The sequence below is a fragment of the Lactuca serriola genome, chromosome 1, assembly GCF_051521515.1.
Source record: "Lactuca serriola cultivar US96UC23 chromosome 1, Lser_US96UC23_V15, whole genome shotgun sequence".
NCBI lineage: Eukaryota > Viridiplantae > Streptophyta > Magnoliopsida > Asterales > Asteraceae > Lactuca > Lactuca serriola.
Genome location: NC_136408.1, coordinates 99,739,576 through 99,761,521, shown reverse-complemented (window position 1 = coordinate 99,761,521; position 21,946 = coordinate 99,739,576). Strand labels below are relative to the sequence as shown.

The 21,946-nt window shown below is 32.9% G+C and overlaps 1 protein-coding gene across 1 annotated transcript; it reads right to left on the bottom strand.

Annotated features, from left to right (window-relative positions):
• Positions 1–3,053: 3,053 nt before the first annotated feature.
• On the bottom strand, positions 3,054–9,232 carry LOC145096001 (glucan endo-1,3-beta-glucosidase-like). Its single transcript, XM_079033793.1, has 2 exons — positions 9,170–9,232; positions 3,054–4,229 (listed from the first exon to the last, which is right to left on the bottom strand). The coding sequence occupies exons 1-2, from the start codon at positions 9,222–9,224 to the stop codon at positions 3,277–3,279; spliced, it is 1,008 nt and encodes a 335-aa protein (XP_078889919.1). The 5' UTR covers positions 9,225–9,232; the 3' UTR covers positions 3,054–3,276.
• Between the last annotated feature and the right edge of the window lie 12,714 nt (positions 9,233–21,946).

Below are 21,946 nucleotides of genomic sequence, written 5' to 3'. Positions count from 1 at the left end.
TATCAGCAAGCTTGTATACTGCTGCAGGAATGCCTGTTTTAATGTCTCGTCCGTGTAGACCCTTCAACATAAAAACAAGCTGGATAAGCATCACAACATCTTCATCTTGTAGTGCCGAATAATTCGGGGACATAATGAAGTCTTCTAAATCTTTTAGCCACAAACGTGAATCTGAAATATCTGGGAACAACCGAGCACGGAGCTGTGAATTTGACTGGCCCTTTTCGTCATGGAGTAAATCCACATAAGGACCAACTTTTAAACCACAAATCAGAATACATTCAGTTTCACCAAAATCCAATTGGATCCCCTATATATCAAACAAAAACCTCCCCATTTCAAATATTGGTTGAGACCTTACTTCGTGCAACATCAACATATGCACAAGTAATGGATCACCATGTGGGATATGCATTCCTAAAAATAATCCAAAGGGGGAAGCTTCGAATAATACTCGTTGTGATTGTGTTAGGCGCGGATAATACTTTTTAATCATAGTCCTAACCACGCCTTTCAAAGTTAACTCCGCTTTTTGATTGAGATCTTCGTGCTACACAACAAATATATATATATATATATATATATATATATATATATATATATATATATATATGGACATTTAAAACATTACTAATTGAAAATAAACAATATATATTAATCCATTATGAAAAAATAGCAACATACTTAAAAGTAGAATTTTTTTTTTGTCAAAAACCATCACTCCGCGGAGGCTAGAGGTCATTCCGTGGAGGCCACTCTGCGGAGTGACATCTAACCTATGTGGAGGGACCCATTATTCGATTATAACAGTCCGCGGAGGAAGACATCGCTCCGCGGAGCAAGCTCTGCGGAGTGATGCCCCCCTACGCGGAATGGATCACCTCCAAAAACGAAACTGTGAATTTTTAAACCTAAAAATCCTAAATCTATATACATATTCAATGTAATAAAATGGGTTTTCCTCTAATTTGAATCATATTCGACATTAATAATGTAATGAAAATGTGAGAAATACCTGGGAACCATATCCATCTGCCATAACATCGGAGAATTCGGGCTCTATTGGTGACGGAAGGAGCTCTACGACTCGATTTCGCCGGAATTTAAAGTCGTATCAACTTGATGTCGTCGTCGCCGGAGTTGAAGTCTTCGCCGGAGTTGAAGTCATCGCCGGATTTGAAGTCTTCGATCAAACCCTCTGCGACCCGATGCGGAGTGACGAAGAGGAAAGGGGACCAGTGGGGGCCAAAAGAGGGGATTCTTTTTTGTCAAAAAAACAAGGTTGAAATTACGAATTTACCCCCTCTTCGCGGATGTTTCTTAGTTCCGCGGAGGTCCGCGGAGGGTCCTCTGCGGAATGTTTGTCTATAGGTAAAAAAAATTCATTTTTGGTGTCTAAATTTATAAATTTGCCCTTATATTATGTCTATTAGTGGTATTTACCCAAGATATAATTCTTCCACAATGGAAATCTTTTACCCACTATGTTAAATGGAAATATGATTCTGAGTAGTGATTGATTCCTTAAATCGAGTAGTGATACACTGATACTAGATTCTTGATTTTGACTTGTTTTACCCACTATTTTATAATTTTCATTTTGAATTCTTTACTGAAAATATGACTTTGAACCTGTTTTACACTAATGATATTTTAAATTTTGATAAGTAGCGCTTCTTTTTCTATTAAACAGTAGTGTTAAACGGGTTAAGTGGGTTGAGTTGGGTTGATGTTTCCACCCGTCAACCTGTGACCCGCCAACCCATATATTATATGGGTTGGGTTGAGTTTCTGAATTCCAACTTGTCAACCCGCCAACCCGAACTCAACCCAATTGGCAGGCCTAGTTCTCATGAGTTATAAATTAATTAATATTATATGTCACATATCATGTCATTTGTCAATCTATTAATTATCAATTTCTAGTTTTAAATTTCCCATTATTAGTAGTTGATTTTTCATTTTAAATTTTTACAATATAATTATATTAAATTAATAACATTAGATTAAAAATACAATAAAATTAATACAAATTATAAGGTGATATAACTTCACGTATTTATTTAAATCAATAATTATAACTTTATATAACTAAAAAATATCTCTTAAGTAATAATTTATTTAAAATAATTGATTAATAATTTTGATTTTTTAATATGAAAGTTTAATTATTTTTTTTCATAAATACATGAAAAAATGTAGGGAAATTGTCAAAAGAAAAAGTCCTAATATTTCAGAAAAGTTTCACGTTAGTCCCATTTGTTTTATTTAACAGAAAAGTCCAAATTTTTTGATTTTACAAGATAATATGTCATTTCCTGTTAAAAGAAAAAAAATGTATTTTTTGTTAATTTGAGTCGAAATGAAATAATCGGGACTTTTATATTCAAAAAATTAAACTTTTGAGACTGAAGTGAAATTTTTCCAAAAATATTAAGACTTTTCTGACAATTTCCCAAAAATTTAAGTAAAAAGTTATATAAAAATTAGCAAAAATCAAAACGTTTTAAAACTTTTATATAAAAAAAGATACTTGAAACGTATAAGTAAAAAAGTTTAAAGAATAAGTTATAAAAAAATATAAAAATTTTGAAACGCGAAAAAAAAATAAAAAACAAATCTACGATTTACGGCATAAAATAATACATATATATATATATATATATATATATATATATATATATATATATATATATATATATGCACATGAAAAAAGTTATTGCGGCCGATGGATCAACGAGAGACTGAAGATTACTATTTAAAAACATCAAGTTTGGGATGGAGAATTGCAATAGTATAATATGGACATGAGCTGCTAATTCCTTGCATGTTAAAGAAAATGCACATGTTTGATATTTTTCACAGCTTGTGAGCAGATGGATGAAGTGTGGTGGTGTGGTGTGATCTATGTTGAACCAAAATAAATTTACATGTGATTGGAAAGTGATACTTCAATGGTGCAAAGTGTATTGATCCAATTGTTTTGCGTTATTGTGTACATGGAGTGATGATACTTTAAATAGTTGGTTGCTATTTAAAGTGTTAAAAATAATATATGTCACAGGAGAGCAATGATTAGTTTAGAGGAGTAATTTCTTATAGGATTGAAGGCCATTGATGTTTCATAAAGTTGACTTCTATTCGAAGCTTAAAATAGTAACTTTTGTTGTTTCCTCAATAATACGGGTAATGTACAATGAGGAAACAAAAGCTTTTATTCCATGTTTATTTATTACTTAAATTACCGAAACTCCATTACACTATGGATTTAGGTAATCAGAAGCTTAGTTCATACTTGGATCCTTGATCGGGGAAGAAAAGCCCAAAATGCCTCTCAGACTCATCTCCTTCTTTCGAATTCTCATTAAACATTGCAAACAAATACGTTTCTATAGAGTTTTCAGGCCTTGCCGGTGTCCCATTATCCTCTTTCACATGTTCAATCAAATTCTGATAATAAGTTGCTGCGTTTTCCGGTGTCGCTACCCGATGACCATACGACGGCCATCCACTCTCCGACACAACAATCTTCAAATCGCCTCCACCAAGACGTGTTTGAGCTGCATAGTGAGCATCTAACATGGCGTCGAAAAGGTTAGAGTACACTAAACCATTATCGTTCACAAGTGGACCCGATGTAAACAGTGAATACGGGAGACTAACATCAGCGTTATCACGACAAGCAAAATAGGGGTAAATGTTAGCAAGCATTGGCAAATTGTTTTGACGTAGATAATTGATAATCGGCCCGATAAACCTCTTCACGTTGTCATGAAACTCGCCGGCGCTTGGCGGATAGGAATTCGATAGGAGACCGGTGTAGGTTGCTGTCGAGACCTTGATTTGGTCAGCTAATCCTGCGTCTACAATAGCTTGGTGAACATTTTGCATCGCCGGAAGCACGATATCGACGTATTGACGGTTATCGTTATTGGGATTGACTTCGTTTCCGACGGCGATGTACCGGAAATTGACATCGGGGTAGTTTTGGATGTTGTTTTCAACCCAAGTTCTTGCGGCGGATGGATCTGTGAGGGATTGAAGATCGTTATTTGGAACGTCAAGTAAGAGTTCGATGTTGGTTCCCTGTAGGGCTTGAAGAGTGTCTGGATTTGGATCGTAGAGTCGCATTCTGGTTATGTCGTTGCTTTGGTAGAGGTCTACCACCTCTTGTTCGGAGGGCAAATCGTCGCTGAGCCGGCCGTAGCATATTCCGACCGGTTCTGCATCTATTTTGCATAAAAACAATTAAGATGTAAAGATGATAAAATGATTGAGAGGATAATTGTCAAAATGATATTTTTAAGTATTTATGTATATAAAATTTTCACTAATTGAAAATTAAAAATGATTGAATTCATTTGTATCAAGTTATACAAAAAGATAGATTTTTATGTGATTTATGTAACCATGTTTAATGTTTAGTTTGTTACTAAAAGGTAAAAACTCATCAATTTGTATGCATGTCTTTATTAAATCAACTATCAACTGTAATAAATAAAAATCCATTTTGTCACGTGTCAATCTCTTATAAGTTTTGACATTTGCCATTTTATGATATTTTTAAAATAAATAATATTCACGTGTTAATTTTTGAAATTAAAAAATCACATGATACTTATATATTTATATATGTAAAGTATTAAATATAATAACCATATGACTTATAGTCTAATGATATCCGGTGTTGTCCTCCCTCTTTGAGGTTGAGAGTTCAAGTCTCATCGTGAACATAGGTGGACTTAAGGTATAGTTTAGAAATTTGTTGTTTCAAAAAAAAATATATGATAATAATTGTAATTAATACACTTCTTCATTTTTTATTTTAAAATTTTATTTAAAAAAATAGTTAATGTTTATATTTTAATATTTAATCTTTTTTAATCAATCCCGGTTTTACACAAAAAATAAAATAAAATAATATAACTATTAAAAATCGAAACATTATTATATCGCTTTCCTTGCATAAAAGAATATGATTGTATACGTATTCCTTTTAATCCTTAAAAGACAAATCATTAAAATGATATAAGATGTTTTTATTTTATTTTATTTTTTTATTTACAAATGAATAAGTAGTGTGTAACTGTGTATGAAGAAAAAGATACTAACGATAAAAACGAATTAAGATTAAAAAACAACAACACACCCCTATGAAGAAAAAGATACTAACGATAAAAACGAATTAAGATTAAAAAAAAAAAAACAACACACCCTAAACGATTAGATTATACATGTCAAGCGATTATGTATCCCTTTTAATTAAGAAAAAGGAAATCCGGGGTAGTGACCTTAGAATTCAAATTTTTATACGGATATTCTTTGGGCGATTAGAAAAAAAAAAAATAATAATAATAATAATAATAATAATAATAATAATGACTTAAAAGGGTAATATATTTTTCAGTTTGTATATATTTAGTCACTGGCGTTTTTTTATCCACATTTTCCTATTGAATTTGTTTAACTGTTCGAATAACATCCGTATGACCTGCTATAGCAGGTTTAGCCGGTTTCCGGCATATTTGGCAAATCCGACGATACTTCGGTGAGTTTTCCGGTGATTTCAAACACATTTTGAATTCCTTAATCGGATTTATAGATGTTGCTGTTGAAGACGACCCACCGTTTTCCCCAATCTTGAAAATAATGAAATCCTAAAATAAAAAAATAAAAACATGGAGCTTAAAGAAGATGCATCAGACAAGAAACCTACTCATGAAGGGTTTCTTCCGGATTTGCATATCTGATGAAGGATTTAGATTTCCAGATCTGATGAAGATTTGTTTGTGAGTGTGTGGGTGTTCAATTTGCAAACTTAAGAACTCAAACCCAAAAATCAATTATTCATCTTCATCTTCTTCTTTTCAAACTCAAGAGCACATATCATTATTTCTATCTCTAAAAATGATTTTTGAGTGTCTTCAAGCTAAAGCATGATATGAAGATGAACGAAGTTCATGTTCTTCATCAACTTCGATTTTTCATTTTGTTCAATAATACAACTTTGATTTTTGGGTTTGTCTTTATGTTCATCATCAGAGTGTTGTTCCACATCTGTTGTTCATCGTGCTCATCTTCTTTGTTCTTGGAAGTCAACAAAGTACAAACAATGCAACACAATGTACAAGTTCGTCGATGCATTATCATTTGAACCAACTCACATAAAATCGATTTTTTTTATGTGCTTGGAAATTGTTTTCTGGAAAGAAGAACATGATCGAACATCAGATTTGGGAAGAAGATGAAGACGATAAATATCTACAAACCTTGAAGATAATTGTATGTGTTCATCTGATACCTCTTTAGTTCAAACTCAAGCACATATATCATTATTTCTCTCTCTAAAAATGATATTTAAGTGTAGGGTGTTTGATCTTCAAGCTGAAGCACATTATGAAGACACCGAAGTTCATGTTCTTCATTAACTTCAGTTTTCATTTTTGTTCAAAAACACAACTTTGATTTATGGGTTTGTCTTCATGTTCTTCATCAGATTTTTCGATTTATGTTTTTGAGTTCTTGTTTGTTTTAGATTTCTGGTTTGGAGATGAAGTATTGTGTGTTGTTGATCAAAAAATAAAAAATTAAATAATTTTAGATTTATGGTTGGAGACTCACCGGAGAAGACGACCGGAGTGTCGCCGGAGGTGACAAATATGTCGGAAACCGGTTTAACCTCCGATAGCAAGTCATAAGGATGTTATTTGAACAGTTGAACAAGTTCAATGGGAAAATACGGACAAAAAAAAACTTAGTGCCTAAATGTGTACAAACTGAAAAATAAAATATGTTACCCTTTTAAGTCGTTATCCAAAAAAAAAAATACATGCATAAAAATGTTTAGAATCCATAAATATTAATTTTAGAACAAGATAGAAAAACTAATGTTCTTAAAATCTCTATACTAATAAAAGAATAGTTTATGTGTCACTTATCATTTTATTATAATTTTAAATTTTGTTTCTCTCATTCTCTAAAAATGACAATGTCTTTTATCTATGATTTTATATTTAAATTTAAATTCTTCTAAATCCTTTAAAATTAACATTATTTATTACCATTTTGAAATTTAAAATATTTGGTAATCAATAATTATATTTTTGTTTGAATCAATGATTATAAGTTTACATAAATAAAAATCACAAATATCTTAATTAATAATTTATTGAAAATAAAAGATTAATAATTCTGACTTTTTGCTATAAAAATTTATTTATTTTTGTAATCATAGTTTCTACAGGTTATAATCTAAATATCTTAATTAATAATTATTGAAAATAATTGATTAATAATTATAACATTTTACTATAAAAATTTAATTTTGTAAGTGTAGTGTCCATGGGCTATAACCTAGTTATTTAATGTATTGATGTTTATAAAAATAAAAAATAACAAATAACCGTAAGTCCGGATTATATATTTTCTTTTTGACTCATTATCATGGTAATGTATTTTTGTGATATTTTTCAACAACAGTCATGTCTATTTACTATAAGTTTCTCTTATAAAATAAAATTGTACATATAAACATCAATATTGACATGTTTCTATGTGTTTTTTATATTTTATATAGAATTTAAAAAAAAAAATCCTTGTTTATCTTAAGAGATCGTAATTTGTTTCTATTCTCTATAAATTTAAAAATAAAAAAATGATTATTAATAAAAAAATAATGAAATGTTCGCCGGATTAGATTTCTTATACTCTAATAAAACTCAAATTATCAAGTTGTGTATGTTGATTAGGGGATCGAACCAAACATGGACCTAGACTTGATAAGCTTTAACAGGTCCTGTCCAAAATCCACTAATTTTTGTCAAATCGATTCGGTCTAAGAGTCATTCCGGTCCAATTCGGTCCAGATGCCCACCCTACCGTCATTATAGATAAACTAATTTTTGGTAGGGCTTCAACGAGTTATATTGTATACACCTAAAGTTGTACCGGTCTAACGAGTACACGAACCAAAAAAAACCTGAACCTGGACCTCGACCCAGTAAGACTCAATAAGTTCAGTCTACGGTACACCAATTTATGTCAAATCGGTCTGGTCCGGTCCGGTCACAATGCTCACATTGTTGATGAGTGGCATAATAGTTTTAAGAGTAAATTATAAATTTTGTCCCTATGGTTTGCCCAAATTCTGTTTTTGGTCTTAGTATTGGATTTTTGACATTCCCGGTCTTTTGATTTGCATTTGTTAGGACATCTCTAACCCATTCCATTTTTTACTCTATTTCTTTCCCATTCTTCTCAAACCTTACCTCATTTCCACCCTCATTTTTGGAGATATGAATAGTATTCCTCGAAATATGGGGGGAATACTATTCATATCTCCAAAAATGGAGTTAAAGTTTGGTTGCCAATTTTAGTCCCTCTCATTTTTATTTTATATATTTCTAGTTTATTTTATCTACTAATTATAATTTAAATGAAATATTTAATATTTATAATATCATGTTATAGACTAATTTATATCAATTAATTATAAATATAGAGTTTAATATTTATTTATAGAATCCATATAAAAAATTAAAAATATATTAAAAGGTAATAACTAATTTAAATTTATTATATATAAACATTTTATTTATTATAATATAATTTGAAATATTTTTGTAATGAAAATATGTAATATATATATTTGTTAAAATCTAATTAATAGAGGGGTGTATTTGACAATATATATAAGTTATAAAAATAGAATATTCTAGGAATATATTTTTTGATATAAAAAATTGAGTAGAATTAAAGATGAAATACTATTTACCCTATTTTTTTACTTTATAAGGAAAAAAAATAAAAATGGGTCAAAGATCGTGTGTTTCACAGCCATTAAAACTAACACTTTCGATGTTATATCTTTAAATAGACAAAAACACACGGTTGGCCCCTATGGTTTGCTAAAATAGGTTGTTTGAATACAACTATCAAATTGTCTATACGATGGGTCCTTGTGATTTTATTTTTGCCGTGGTTGGTCCTTATTGCATATACAATGACTTTCTACCATTTTAAATTATTTTTATATTTTTTGAATATATTTTATTTATTTATTGATTGATAAAACCTCTCTCCCTCCCAACCGTATTACATGACTTATAATCATAAATAACAATAATAAATAATATAAAAAGAATTAATTACGGCAGAGAAAGAGAGATACCTGTGAATATGAAAAAGTTTATGAGCAAGCCAAGTAGTAAGAGTTGGGGTGCCATAAGTTCAGTTTATGGAATTTGTCTTCACATCTAACCATATATATAGTGAGTAGCGACAGATCTTGAGAGGGGTGGACGACTTTCATTTTATCTTTTCATTTTCTTTTGTAATACAAAATAAAAATATGATGTTATTACAAACATATCAATATTTTTTTTTAATTTTTATTACATTTAACAAAAAAAATATATCATAAAATTATAAAAGAAACTACATTCCTATTTACTCAAACTAAAAATGATAATCAATTTGTAAGTATCATGTCTTTTACATAGATTTTACATATGTTTCAAAGTACTTTAAGATTTTTTTTAACGACTAAATTTTATAAAAAAACACTAAGGTGCTGTTTGTTTTTTCTGAGGCAAAATGTCTGCAGTCTGCGGACCACATCTGTAAACCTCTGCAGTAGAAGAGGTGGACTAAACGTCTGCAGTCTGAAAAAAGAATATTATTTGTTTTTTTAACATCTGCGGGCTACTAAAATAAACTGAAATCTAAATAAACTGATTTTTTTAAATTTCAAAGTGATTTTTTAATATTTTTATGACTTTGTTATAAATAATTAACGAATCTAGATCAACTTTTATGTATTATTGTATAAAAAATAAAAAAACAATTATATGAATTAACGTATATATTTGATAAAAACCAATAACTTTGGTTGCAAAGTTATAACTAAACATTATAATTAGTGATCAAAGAATTTGATACATAAATGGATGAAAATAAACTTCGATTTTTTCAATTAAATCCATTAAAAACGTATCATAAATATTTTTTCGAGAAATTGAAGATACTGTATTAAATAATGTTTTACAAAATTTGGCAAAAAAATATAAGAATATATTATGATTTTTTTTCATATTTATATAAACAACTTCAACGACTATTATTGTAATAAATCTTTATTTATAAATTTGTCAAAAATATCATGTTTGTATCGTCAAACGTTTTTTTAGTTTTGTAATTTTTTTTCAAATTGTTTATCATTAATAAAGTTGGAAAAAATATAAATTAAAAAAAAAACTTAAAAAAAATAAAGATATATATATATATATATATATATATATATATATATATATATATATATATATATATATATATATGTTTTTTTAGACTAGAAGATGTCTGAAGATGTTAGAAGACTTTGGTCCACATCTGCGGCAAGAAGATGGCGCGCATACATTTTTAGGTCTGCAGTCTTCAAAAAAACAAATAGTCTGCGAAGGCTAATGTCTGCGCGTGATCTGCGCGGCGCAGACAGAAGAGGCCACGTAGATCTGCAGACAAAAAACAAACACTACCTAACAAGGAGCTAGTGCAAAACAAAAACAGATACATCAAAATGTTGAGAATGAGGTTATGAAGCCATTGATTCCAGTTAATATGAAATTTATGCTTCTTATTCGAAACCGGAAAAAAATCTGACACAATATCATCAAAAATGTTTTCCAAGCGCAATCTCAAGTTGACAAAAACACATTTTTTCCTGAAATTCAAGAGCACCCACCAAGTTGTAGAAATCACCACATCGAGAACTTGTTTCTTAGACATGGACTGATGGGTTGCATCCAAGAAAGCTGGATAATCTCCAACTGAAGGAATACAAGAAACATTCACATCACACCGTTGACCGATTTTTATAAAGACATATTTAGCAACATGGCAATGTAAAAGCACATGATTAACCATTTCAACATAGTTCTCACAAGAAGGGCAAATGGTAGCATCAATGTCGATCCCCCTATTAGATATATTTTGTCTAGTAGGAAGACTGTCCGGAAACACTCTCCAATTAAAAATACTAATTTTAATCGGGATGAATTTGTTCCATCTAGTTTGCATCGTGTCGATTGGAAAGCTATAATCATTAATAAACATAAGAGTATATTTCACCAAAAACTCCACTCATGCATTATTCCAACGCCACCTGTTAGGGTCATTAGAAAAAATAATGTGACTAAGAATTTGATGTTGGATTAGTGTCTAAGTCCATAACTATTTTGGTATGTACTTGACCCGATTATGAGCATGGTATTATGAGCATGATCCTTTTGGGTTGCCTTCACCATAGCAATATGTAGGATGAATTAAGGAGAGAAAGGTTTAAATATGATTTACTAATATATATTGAGAATAATATATTAAAGGAGAAATCATATCGTTTAATTAATATTAGTCAAGAATTAATTAAGAATTAATTTAGTGACTAAAAGAGATTAATTAAACTTAGGGGACTGGAGTTGTAATTATAAGATAATTACAATTGGGCTATGAATTACCTAAATAATATAGCTTGGACGAATTTTATGGGAAGCCCATTAGAAATCGTCGAAGAGATATGTTAAAGGAGTCCATGGGCTACTTAGGGCTTAAGCAGTCAGATTAGGGTTTCCTAGTTGTAAACCCTAATAGCCTACATGTATATAAAGGCCCCCTACGCCCCAAAAACGTGGTGAACACTTCCTTTAGGGTTTCCAGTCGTTTTTGGTGCCTCCTCTCTCTTCCCTCTTCATCCAAGTTGCTTAGTGGTGTTTGTGACTCCATTAGAGGTTCAACACTTGAGGCAATAAGTTTTCTGAAGCCAATCAAAGCAAGGAATTGATTGTTATTGCTATATAACAATCAAAGGTAATTCTTTAAACCCTAATTCAGTTTATAATATGTTAGATCTAGGGTTTATGACTTTGGATATTCAATTGCACGTTCATTAGACAAACTAGATCCAAAGCTATTAGGGTTTGCATGTACACCATAGGATTGATGTATTGCTTGAAACCCATCAGTGGTATCAAAGGCTAGGGTTGTTTGTTAGTGAATTTGATGCTTATTTGATCGAAAATTGCTTGAAAAATCGAATTTTTTGGGTTCTGACTGCCAGACTCGCCGAGTCCATTCATGGACTCGACGGGTAGGTCCTACTCGACAAGTTCCAGTGTGGACTCGACGAGTCCAAGGATCTGTTGCCGGATTTTTTGATTTTTCCACCAGATTTTGTTGAGGATAATTTCCAATGCTCGTTTTTATTGTTTAAAATCGATTTTTTATGTTTGGAATGATTATCCTTGTCAAAATTGATGGATTTGGTTAAATATGGATAATATAGGATTATTATTAGTAAATATTTGACCTAGTAAGTTGTGAAAAAGTTTTTATTTTCCCCTTTAGGTTTTATAGTTTAAATTTGAACTTAAAAGTTTTGTTTTTGAAATTTAAATAGTTAAACCCTAATGTTTTGAAAAGTTATAAAACTTGCCCTCATGTTTTGGAATTTAAAATTTTGATTAAAAGTTTAATTTTGAAATATTTAATTCTAAACCCTAATGTTTTGAAATGTTTCGAAACTTTCCCTCAAGTTTTGGAATTTAAAAGGTGACTAAAAGTTTGATGTAACACCGAAATTTTCAAAACAAAATTTTCATTTAAAATCGTTTATCTCTTTAACACTTTTCACAAAAATCTCATTTTTGTTTAAATTGCAATACATGACTCTTTTATTCAATCAATTAATAAACCAGGATCCTCAAAACAAACGCTTCCTATGGTGTGTACAATTGAGCCGGTGCCGTCCCGTGATCCTGTGATAACCTGAAACACATAACACAAAACACTGTAAGCACAAAGCTTAGTGAGTTCCCCAAAATACCACTCTAACACATATTAGCCACTCGAGGCTATAATCTCTGTTGACCCTCCGGTCAGTGTATCTCAGTGGGACCCTCCAGTCCCAGCTCTCTGTGGGCCCTCTGGCCCTAACTTTATGGACCCAAGGGTCCTAACTCTGAATCATGCATATCACATATCACAATAAATCTCAACAAATAAATAGCATATAAATGCACTGACACATAATACTAAAAACACCACATATAGCACATATTAGCCACTTGAGGCTATAACTCTGTGGGCCCTTGGGCCCTAACTCTGCGGACCCTCTGGTCCTAGCTCTGTGGACCTTCTGGTCCTATCTCTGATATACACACAACATAAATCACATAGAAATAATACGGTGCCAGACATCATATAGATAGCATACAATAACTCTGTCATATAACTCTGTTACCACTCTAGGTAAAGTATAGTGAGAAGACTCACCTGGCAAGCAGAAATCAGATATCCTCACACTTGAATCTCGAACTCGCCACCGCCTAACACATAAGGCAAATACTCTCATGAATATAACTTTCGAGACTAGACTCAACCCTCTCTTGGCACCCTCTTAAGGGTAAAAGACCATTTTACCCCTCTCTTGGCCCAATGGCCACATCGTTGACTGAACCCTAAAAGTCAACAAAAGTCAACGGTCAAACTTTGACCCAACTCGTCGAGTGCACTTTGGCGACTCGACGAGTATACACGTGTCCACTAACTCTTTAGTCCCGCTTGGCACGTCGAGTCCCTCCCCTGGCTCGACGAGTCACACCTGGCATGAATCGCAGGGCTACCCCGACTCAACTCGCTGAGTCTCAAGAACTACTCGGCGAGTTCCGCCTTGAACTCCAGTCCTCTAATCCCCCTCTGACTCACTGAGTTATCCCCCAACTCGACAAGTCTACTCACTGAGTGGTTTACGTGAAACCCTAACCCTACTCGCCGAGTCTGATCTTTGGACTCGGCGAGTTCATGCCATGCACAAACTCCATTGACCTCCTGAGGTCAGATCTGTTCCTTTAATCCATAGATCTGGCCTTCCCAAGCATGATAATCACGTAAAGTTCAGACCTTGACACTCATATATCATCTAGATGGTATCACTTGGTGATTTAGCCCCAAAAATGACATCCTAAGTTCATGGCCGCCAAAATAACTCATAAAGCTCCAAGGGTTAAGGTCTCTCGACCTCTTTAAGTCCATATCCAAAGCATAAACTCGAGAAGGGACCAATTGCTCCACATAACCATCCTTTAAAGGGGGTTAGAAAACCCTAAATCTATGAATCAACACCAAAACTGAAGAAGGTCCAAATAAGTACCTCAAGATGAAGTCTCTGAACTCTGAAATCACCAGAATCGCATCTCCTTCAGCCTCCCCTTGCCTTGGTCACCTCCTTCTTGAAATCACACCAACAAAATGATCAAAAATGGCCTCTCCTTCCTCACAAACGCTCTAGATCTCTTAGGGTTTCTCTCTAGGGTTTGGTGGCCGCAAATGACGACCCTAAGGGCCTTTAAATAGGTCCCAAACCCGGGAAATTAGGGTTTCATTAAACAGCGTAGACTCTCCGAGTCCACTCATGGACTCGCCGAGTCCAGTCGTGAACCCGGATGAAAATCCACGACCCTACTCGGCGAGTCTAAGCACCAACTCGCCGAGTTCCTCCACAAACTCCAAAATAAATGAATAAATATTATACCTGGGAAATTGGATGTTACATTTGATTTTGAAATGTTAAATTCTAAAACCCTCGTTTTTTTTTTGAAAAGTTCAAATTACACCCTTATGGTTTTATTAATTAATTAAAGTGTATAATTAAAAGAGATTTAATAATTCCATAAAGTTTTGGTTTACATTTGATTAAACTAAAAGTATAATTAATTAAATTAGACCACCTAGTATTTTAAAAGTTTAAAATACACCCTATACTATGTATATATGACATTAAAAGTCTAATATTATATATATTTATAAGTAAACAGTTAGTCTTACCGTTAGTAGGCCTCATTCATGAAGATGGTCTATAAGGGGTGTTTAAGGAAGTTTCCTATAAAATGGCGATTGAATGGGTATCCACTCTTACCCACCACACTCTTGACTAGTGGAGGGTCGTTAGCCGAACGGGTAGGATAGGACGAAACTTTCTATTATAAGTATAATGAAGTACAAAGTAACTACATGCTTTTATAAATTCCCAAATCATAGTTACTTTAGGAAAAATGTGGAATTGTATGCTAATCCATGGAATTACACTTTGTACCCTTTTCGAAACGTTAGTGGAGCGTGTGTGGTTAACCGGCACACTAATTTGGGTTTGGCATTGGTGGCGAAGGGTGGCTCGATTTTTATCATAGATCAATGGAGTATGTGTGGCTAACCGGCACATTGATTAGGTGGTAGTAGCATTGAGTGCACCACGTAGATTCATATGGTTATTCGCACCTTGTTTGTGATCCTAGGCATCCCAGTCGCAAACCCGAAGGGCATAATCGAGATTAAACATGCCATTGAAAAGTTAATGAATCTCAAAAGATCTAGGAGTTTCAATTCATTTAAAACTTCAATTTCTTTTTCGTTTTTCATGGTGGAAATTGGTAAATCGTCATTTACATACCTTCAAATATTCTGCAACTAGATTACGGAATCCCTCTTCTAGGTTGTAGAGTATTGTGTTGGATACTAGCCTTGATGTTTCATTTGGGTGTTACATCAAGGATTCTTATCAACTAAATTGAATTTTCTCCCTTTTTGTAGATGTCTAAATCTTACAATGGTATTCCCAAGTCTCTTGGAACAAGCTTTCCAAATGAAGATGACGTTCCACGATACGATCAAGGAAATGAGAGTCATGCTTCACTTCCACCACATCCTCTAATTATTCTCCCTAACCCACAAGTCCAAAGGCTTTAAAAGTTCAAGCTCACTTAAGCCCTTTTGGCAAGTAAACACGAAGATGGAAAAACCTGTGTGTGCACACATCTTAGAGATGAAGTCACACATTGATAGGTTAAGGATGATGGGTGTCGATATCTCAGAAATGTTGCCTGTTGATTGGGTTCTTCATTCACTTCCTGAATCATATAGTGAGTTCGTTAGAGAGTACTATATGATGGACCATGACGTGACCCTCATTGATTTGACCTATTTGCTTATATCTGCTGAATCAGAAGTGATTTGGCGTGCTGATCAAGCAAAGTTGTCTAGCAAATCAAACTCCTAAACTTCAATGGACATTGAAAATGGTGACATTGGAAATCCAGAAAAGGTAAATTCTGAGATAGTTCCTTGTGCCATTCCAAAAGAGTCCATCTGCTTCTACTGCCAAGAGAAGGGGCATTGGAGACGAAGCTGCCCTGTTTACCTGAGAGATCTAAGAGATGGGAGAGTCATGACGTATGGCTCTACTTCAGGTAAAATCCATTAAATAACTCTATAAGTTCCTATTTTTGATTCTTAATACATGATGTGATAAGATTACATTTTGATGTTTTGCAGGATCGAAGAAAAGAAAGGAAACTTAAGGAAGAAGCGTGCTGAATCTGATTACGAAGAAATGGATTTCGATCACATGGATTCAAAGATCGGATTTTTGAGCTGCTACTTTAGAGTTAGGGTAGATTGCTAAGAAATATGTAATAGCATAGTTTTTTAGTTGAATTGCATTGTAAGGACAAATTTTTCCACAATAAAATAAAATTTGATTTTGTCTTATTTATTTATCCTTGCAATGGTGTGTATGAAAAATTGATGTTTAATTGTTTCTATTATTAGCAATAATGGATTTAATTCTTAATTATGTTATTTGTGGAAATGTCAAGAATTTGCCAAATAAGGGAAGATTTTCATCGCCCAAGTTTCAATTGGACAAAAACTTGGAATCATACAACTTGGTTGCGTGATGAATGAGAAACTTCATATTTGGAAATTAGACTAATTCTTTGACAAAGTGTCAAGATAAGGACTAAGAGATCGAGTACACTAGGTTGTGCGTCGATCAATTCCACCACAAGAGTAATAAAGATATTCGTCATGATTTACTAAAGTTTAGTAAATATGGTTATAGTTATAAGATTGAGTATAACTTTGAGTTGATTGAAAAAGTTTCAATCAATAGCAGAACGAATAAGAAGAATCTAGTAGGCAGAAAGATAAAAGTTTCTCTATTCTAAGAAGAAGGCAGAGTACCTTTTATTGTGTTTTATGATAAGTCTTAATGATTAAGAACTATTTCTCAATTGATCCTCTAAGTGAGTCTTAGTGTAATTGCATGTCTAAGAAGAGGAATCGAGAATTGTAGAAATGGTTAAATCAAGAAGTCAATCATACTTCGTTCCAATATCAAGTCTTAGAGTCAAGATTGTGACATGAGTGACAAGTCTTTAGTAGGTTTATAACACTCAACAAATGTAGAATTGGAAAAGGTCTTCTTATTCTTGCACATTTGAGATTGATAAGACAAAGACCAACTAGAACCAATCATGTGAAGTGACAGTCTTGATAAAAACTACACTAACTCTTGAATATTTGTTTTGTCAAGGAATGTTTCTTGACAAGAGAATCTTATATGTCAAGGAGTCAGTGGGAGTCTTAATGGTCTTGAAAGGTTTCAAGAACAAATCAAGAGTTAAACCTAGTTAATCATCACTAGCACACGACTTGAGGTTCAAAGCCTATCGTGGATGACACACTCCTTTTCTATGCCATTCCAATTGAGTTAATTATGCATGTGAGTTCTATGAGTTCTCATTTGAATGTATAAAGACAAAACACCTTGATCAATGGAAAGTACATTGATTTGAAAGGGTGAGTTGCTTGGAAGACATGGTGGGCATTCATGTTACCATGAGGCAAGAAATCGAGATTGAGCACGTTCGGTCCATATGAGTTTGGATTTGTCGCAAACTTTGGTTTTGGCAAATTCACATGGATAGGAACACATACACTTTAAAATCTAAGTGTCGAGGTTTCCCTACTTCATGAAAATGATTATGAGGAAATGCTTTCACTAAGAGAGATTTTAAGAAGATAGCAATTGTGAAAATTGTATTCTCAAATTCGATTATGATTACGACATCCCTTTTCATACTTCGAAATTGTGAGATTTGGCAATTGGTCTGAACATTTGGGACTTAGTAACATAAATTCTGAATTGTTTAGACACACATGTGAGCTGTCTAAGGCAAAGGTGTATGAGCTTAAAAAGCTTAGATAAAGGCTTATCAAAGCATTAGGTATTAGAAATATGAACTTAAGGAATTCAATAAGCATTGTTTTCTGGAAGTTCAATTGTTTTCTGAATACATGTCAAAGCTAGTGGGAGCATAAATGTTATGTTGGTAAGAAAATAATCATCATGTTAGTGGGAGCATGATTATTATGCTAAGTATTGCAAGTTAGCAATATTAATTATAGAAAACAAGATTTATACTTCGCAAAGTTGCAAGGGTTGAAAAGTTGTTTTGCTATAATTAAAGGAGAGAATATTATACTTCGTTTCAACATCTAAAGCTTAGATTGAGAAATTTTAATAAATTTAGTCAATGATACATAGTGCATTCTCAATATTCGATCATGATTACGGCATCCCTCTTCATAGTTCGAATAATGGGAACATGACACATAAAATATTATGGCAGAAGGATGATAAAGTATCACGTCTTTATGTGAGACATTATGCATCGTGTCCAATACGCTTCAAGTATAGGATCAATTGCATATGCTATAATATTTGACCATTCTAAAATTTTCCAAATGCCTAGGGCATTAAGAGGGAAGAGGACTAGAATAGTTGGAAGTATAGTACTGGATGCTTGTGAATAGTTGGAAGTATAGTACTGGATGGACCATATTGACATTATTACGAATAGATAAGATTCTATTAAGAATGAGTTGTCATATGGAAAATATGGAAATGTTTCCATTAATAGGAGTTGGATATTAAGAAATATGTCTAGATTAGAAACTTTTATGCGAGAAGGATGTTAAAAGGAATGTACTTTGAGTGAGAGACATCACATCTATATAATTGTTTTGGAACAATTTCTGATAGAGTACCTTGTGATTTCATTGGCCGAGTCTTTGTGACTTTTGTGTTGTGACTTCACAAAAGGATCATTGCATAAAATGTTAGAATCTGACATATTATAAAAGTGGCAAGAATTTTGTATTCTTATGCTAATGATAAGGATTGGGAATTGTGAAATGAGTTTTATTGGAAATGTTTTTAAATTGATCTATTTCATAAAGTAAGGATCATAGGAAATCAAAGTGTGCATGATTGGAGCATGGAAAAATTGTCGTTATAATTCAAGTAATAAGTTGGTTTTCTGAAACAGTAAGCAATGAATAATGAGTAATCAATATGGTGCTTAAATAAAAGTGTTTTTATTTACGCTCAAAAGTTTTGGGGACATATAGGATTAATATTAGTATTGTGTTTCACTTTGCATGTTTTGACTTCCAGGATAATTGGGTTATTTGAACCTCCATAGTCGGTCATACGTTGGAAGTAGGTATGAAGGAAGATTGTCATGAATCTGTCTGTAGATTGTCTAAAGTGTTTAGACATAGCACAAGTTTGCTGTAGAGTTCATGAGTGCTTTAATAAGTTTAGAGTATTGGATCAAACCCACGCTCACTTGAATCACTTCATGGTTTTTCTCATGAGTAATTATGAGACGATAACATTGTATATTCTTGAAACCAAGACGTGTGAGTTGTCATTTGTTGGTCGGTTGCGCATTGATAATAAGAAAACACACCAGTAACTTGGTGTTATAAAACTTATTGTTGTGTGTGATTCGATCAGTAAATGCAAGCGAGCATTTGAGTCGAAGTTTATCCATTCCTTTTAGCCAAAGTGGGATAAAAGCGATATCTGTGGGCCTCTCGATGATTTAAAGATGACACCCTAAGCGCTTGGCCAAGCCGGGACTAAGTTGATGTGTTCAACTGTAGTCTGTTGTCAGTCGTCATAAATCGGAAGTCAGGAAACAGTATGGAGAGAATGATCAAATTCATGTCTTGTGTCTATACGATATCTTGAGAATGGAGGAATATATAATCCCTTATCTAAAAGACACGCGTATCTGATAAGATCAGAGTTGACAGCGGCTTTTGAAAGCTACGATTGCTGATCAGATTATGAAGTTATGCAAATATAGTTATTAGACTTCTCCAAGTGGGAGACTGTTGGATTAGTGTCTAAGTCCATAACTATTTTGGTATGTACTTGACCCGATTATGAGCATGGTCCTCTTGGGTTGCCTTCACCATAGCAATATGTAGGAAGAATCAAGGAGATAAAGGTTTAAATATGATTTATTAATATATTATGAGAATAATATATTAAAGGAGAAATCATATTGTTTAATTAATATTAGTTAAGAATTAATTAAGAATTAATTTAGTGACTAAAAGAGATTAATTAAACTTAGGGGACTGGAGTTGTAATTATAAAATAATTACAATTGGGCTATGGATTACCTAAATAATATAGGTTGGACGAATTCTATGGGAAGCCCATTAGAAATCGTCCAAGAGATATGTTAAAGGAGTCCATGGGCTGCTTAGGGCTTAAGCAGCCAGATTAGAGTTTCCTAGTTGTAAACCCTAATAGCCTACATGTGTATAAATCCCCCTATGCCCCAAAAACGTGGTGAACACTTCCTTTAGGGTTTCCAGCCGTTTTTAGTGCCCCCTCTCTCCTTCCTCTTCATCGATTTTTCTTATTGGTGTTTGTGACTTCATTAGAGGTGCAAAACTTGAGGCACTAAACTTTCTGAAGCCAATCAAAGCAAGGAATTGATTGTTATTGCTATATAACAATCAAAGGTAATTCTTTAAACCCTAATTCAGTTTAAAATATGTTAGATCTAGGGTTTATGGCTTTGGATATTCAATTTCATGTTCATTAGACAGACTAGATCCAAAGCTATTAGGGTTTGCATGTACACCATAAGATTGATGTATTGATTGAAACCCATCATTTGATACATACCTGAGAATTATGAAATTTCGGTTCCACCTCTAAGATCATGTCGTCATCTCCACTTCCAAGCTCATGCTCACGTCATTCGACAATAAGGAAATCAATATCAATATCCAAAGCCTTCAGTTTAGGAAAGACTTGTTGTAAAGTCTTATCTCCCACCCAAACATCTTTCTAGAAAAAGGTTAAATCACCCTTACCCATCGTTTGTTCTAAGGTGTTAAAAAGGATAATTTGTTTCTCATGGAGCTTAAAAGAAGAAGTAACAATGTTGGACCACACTAAAGATTTTACATATGCTTCAAATTATTTAAAGATGGATGTAATAGAGGGAAACTGAAGACAGACTATTGTATTTGATGGTTGTTTTCTAAAGGGGGGGGGGGAGGGCGAATTGATCTCTACAATAGGCATAAATGGAAGTAATGAAATATACGATATTGCTTGTATAGTTGTTAACATAGAAACTAAAGATAATTGGAAATGGTTTTACGAATTACTTAGGGAGGACCTTTAAATTAATGAAGTCATATGGATGTATATTATGTCGGATCAACATAAAGGATCAATTGAGGCGGTAAAGGAGGTTCTTCCACATGCAGAGCAGAGGTGGCGCATAAGGAATATTTATTCCAAGTTTAGGAAAGCATATATTCGTGAGGGATTTAGAAAATTATTTTGGTTACTTGTGGCATAGACAGTTGAAGTACACGTTATCGAACACATGAATGCCTTTAAGGCAATAAGGTATTCCATTTTAGAATTTCTTAATTCGTATTCAATTTAAAATATGTTAATATTCATGTTTTTATGTATAGTAGTTTAGGAGCATATGCACATGGGATGGAAAGGGTCCATAAGTCGTGGTGTATTCTTTGCATCAAGTGCTTGTGAAACTATTCAAAACATGATGTTTAAGCCATTAAATTCAGTAATTGAGGCAACAATGAAGAAACTCATTATGTTGGAAGAAATATGACTATACAATATGAGAAAAAAAATTACACAATGTCTAAGTTACACGAGACATGGGAAGTGTGTGTGTGTGTATATATATATATATATATATATATA

What these genes read in the sequence shown, in the direction of transcription:
- LOC145096001 (XM_079033793.1), bottom strand. Translation starts at nt 9,224, where the DNA reads ATGGCACCCCAACTCTTACTACTTGGCTTGCTCATAAACTTTTTCATA. An exon ending in AAACTTTTTCATATTCACAG is followed by an intron (nt 4,230 to 9,169) that starts GTATCTCTCTTT and finishes TATGCAAAATAG; the next exon opens with ATGCAGAACCGGTCGGAATA.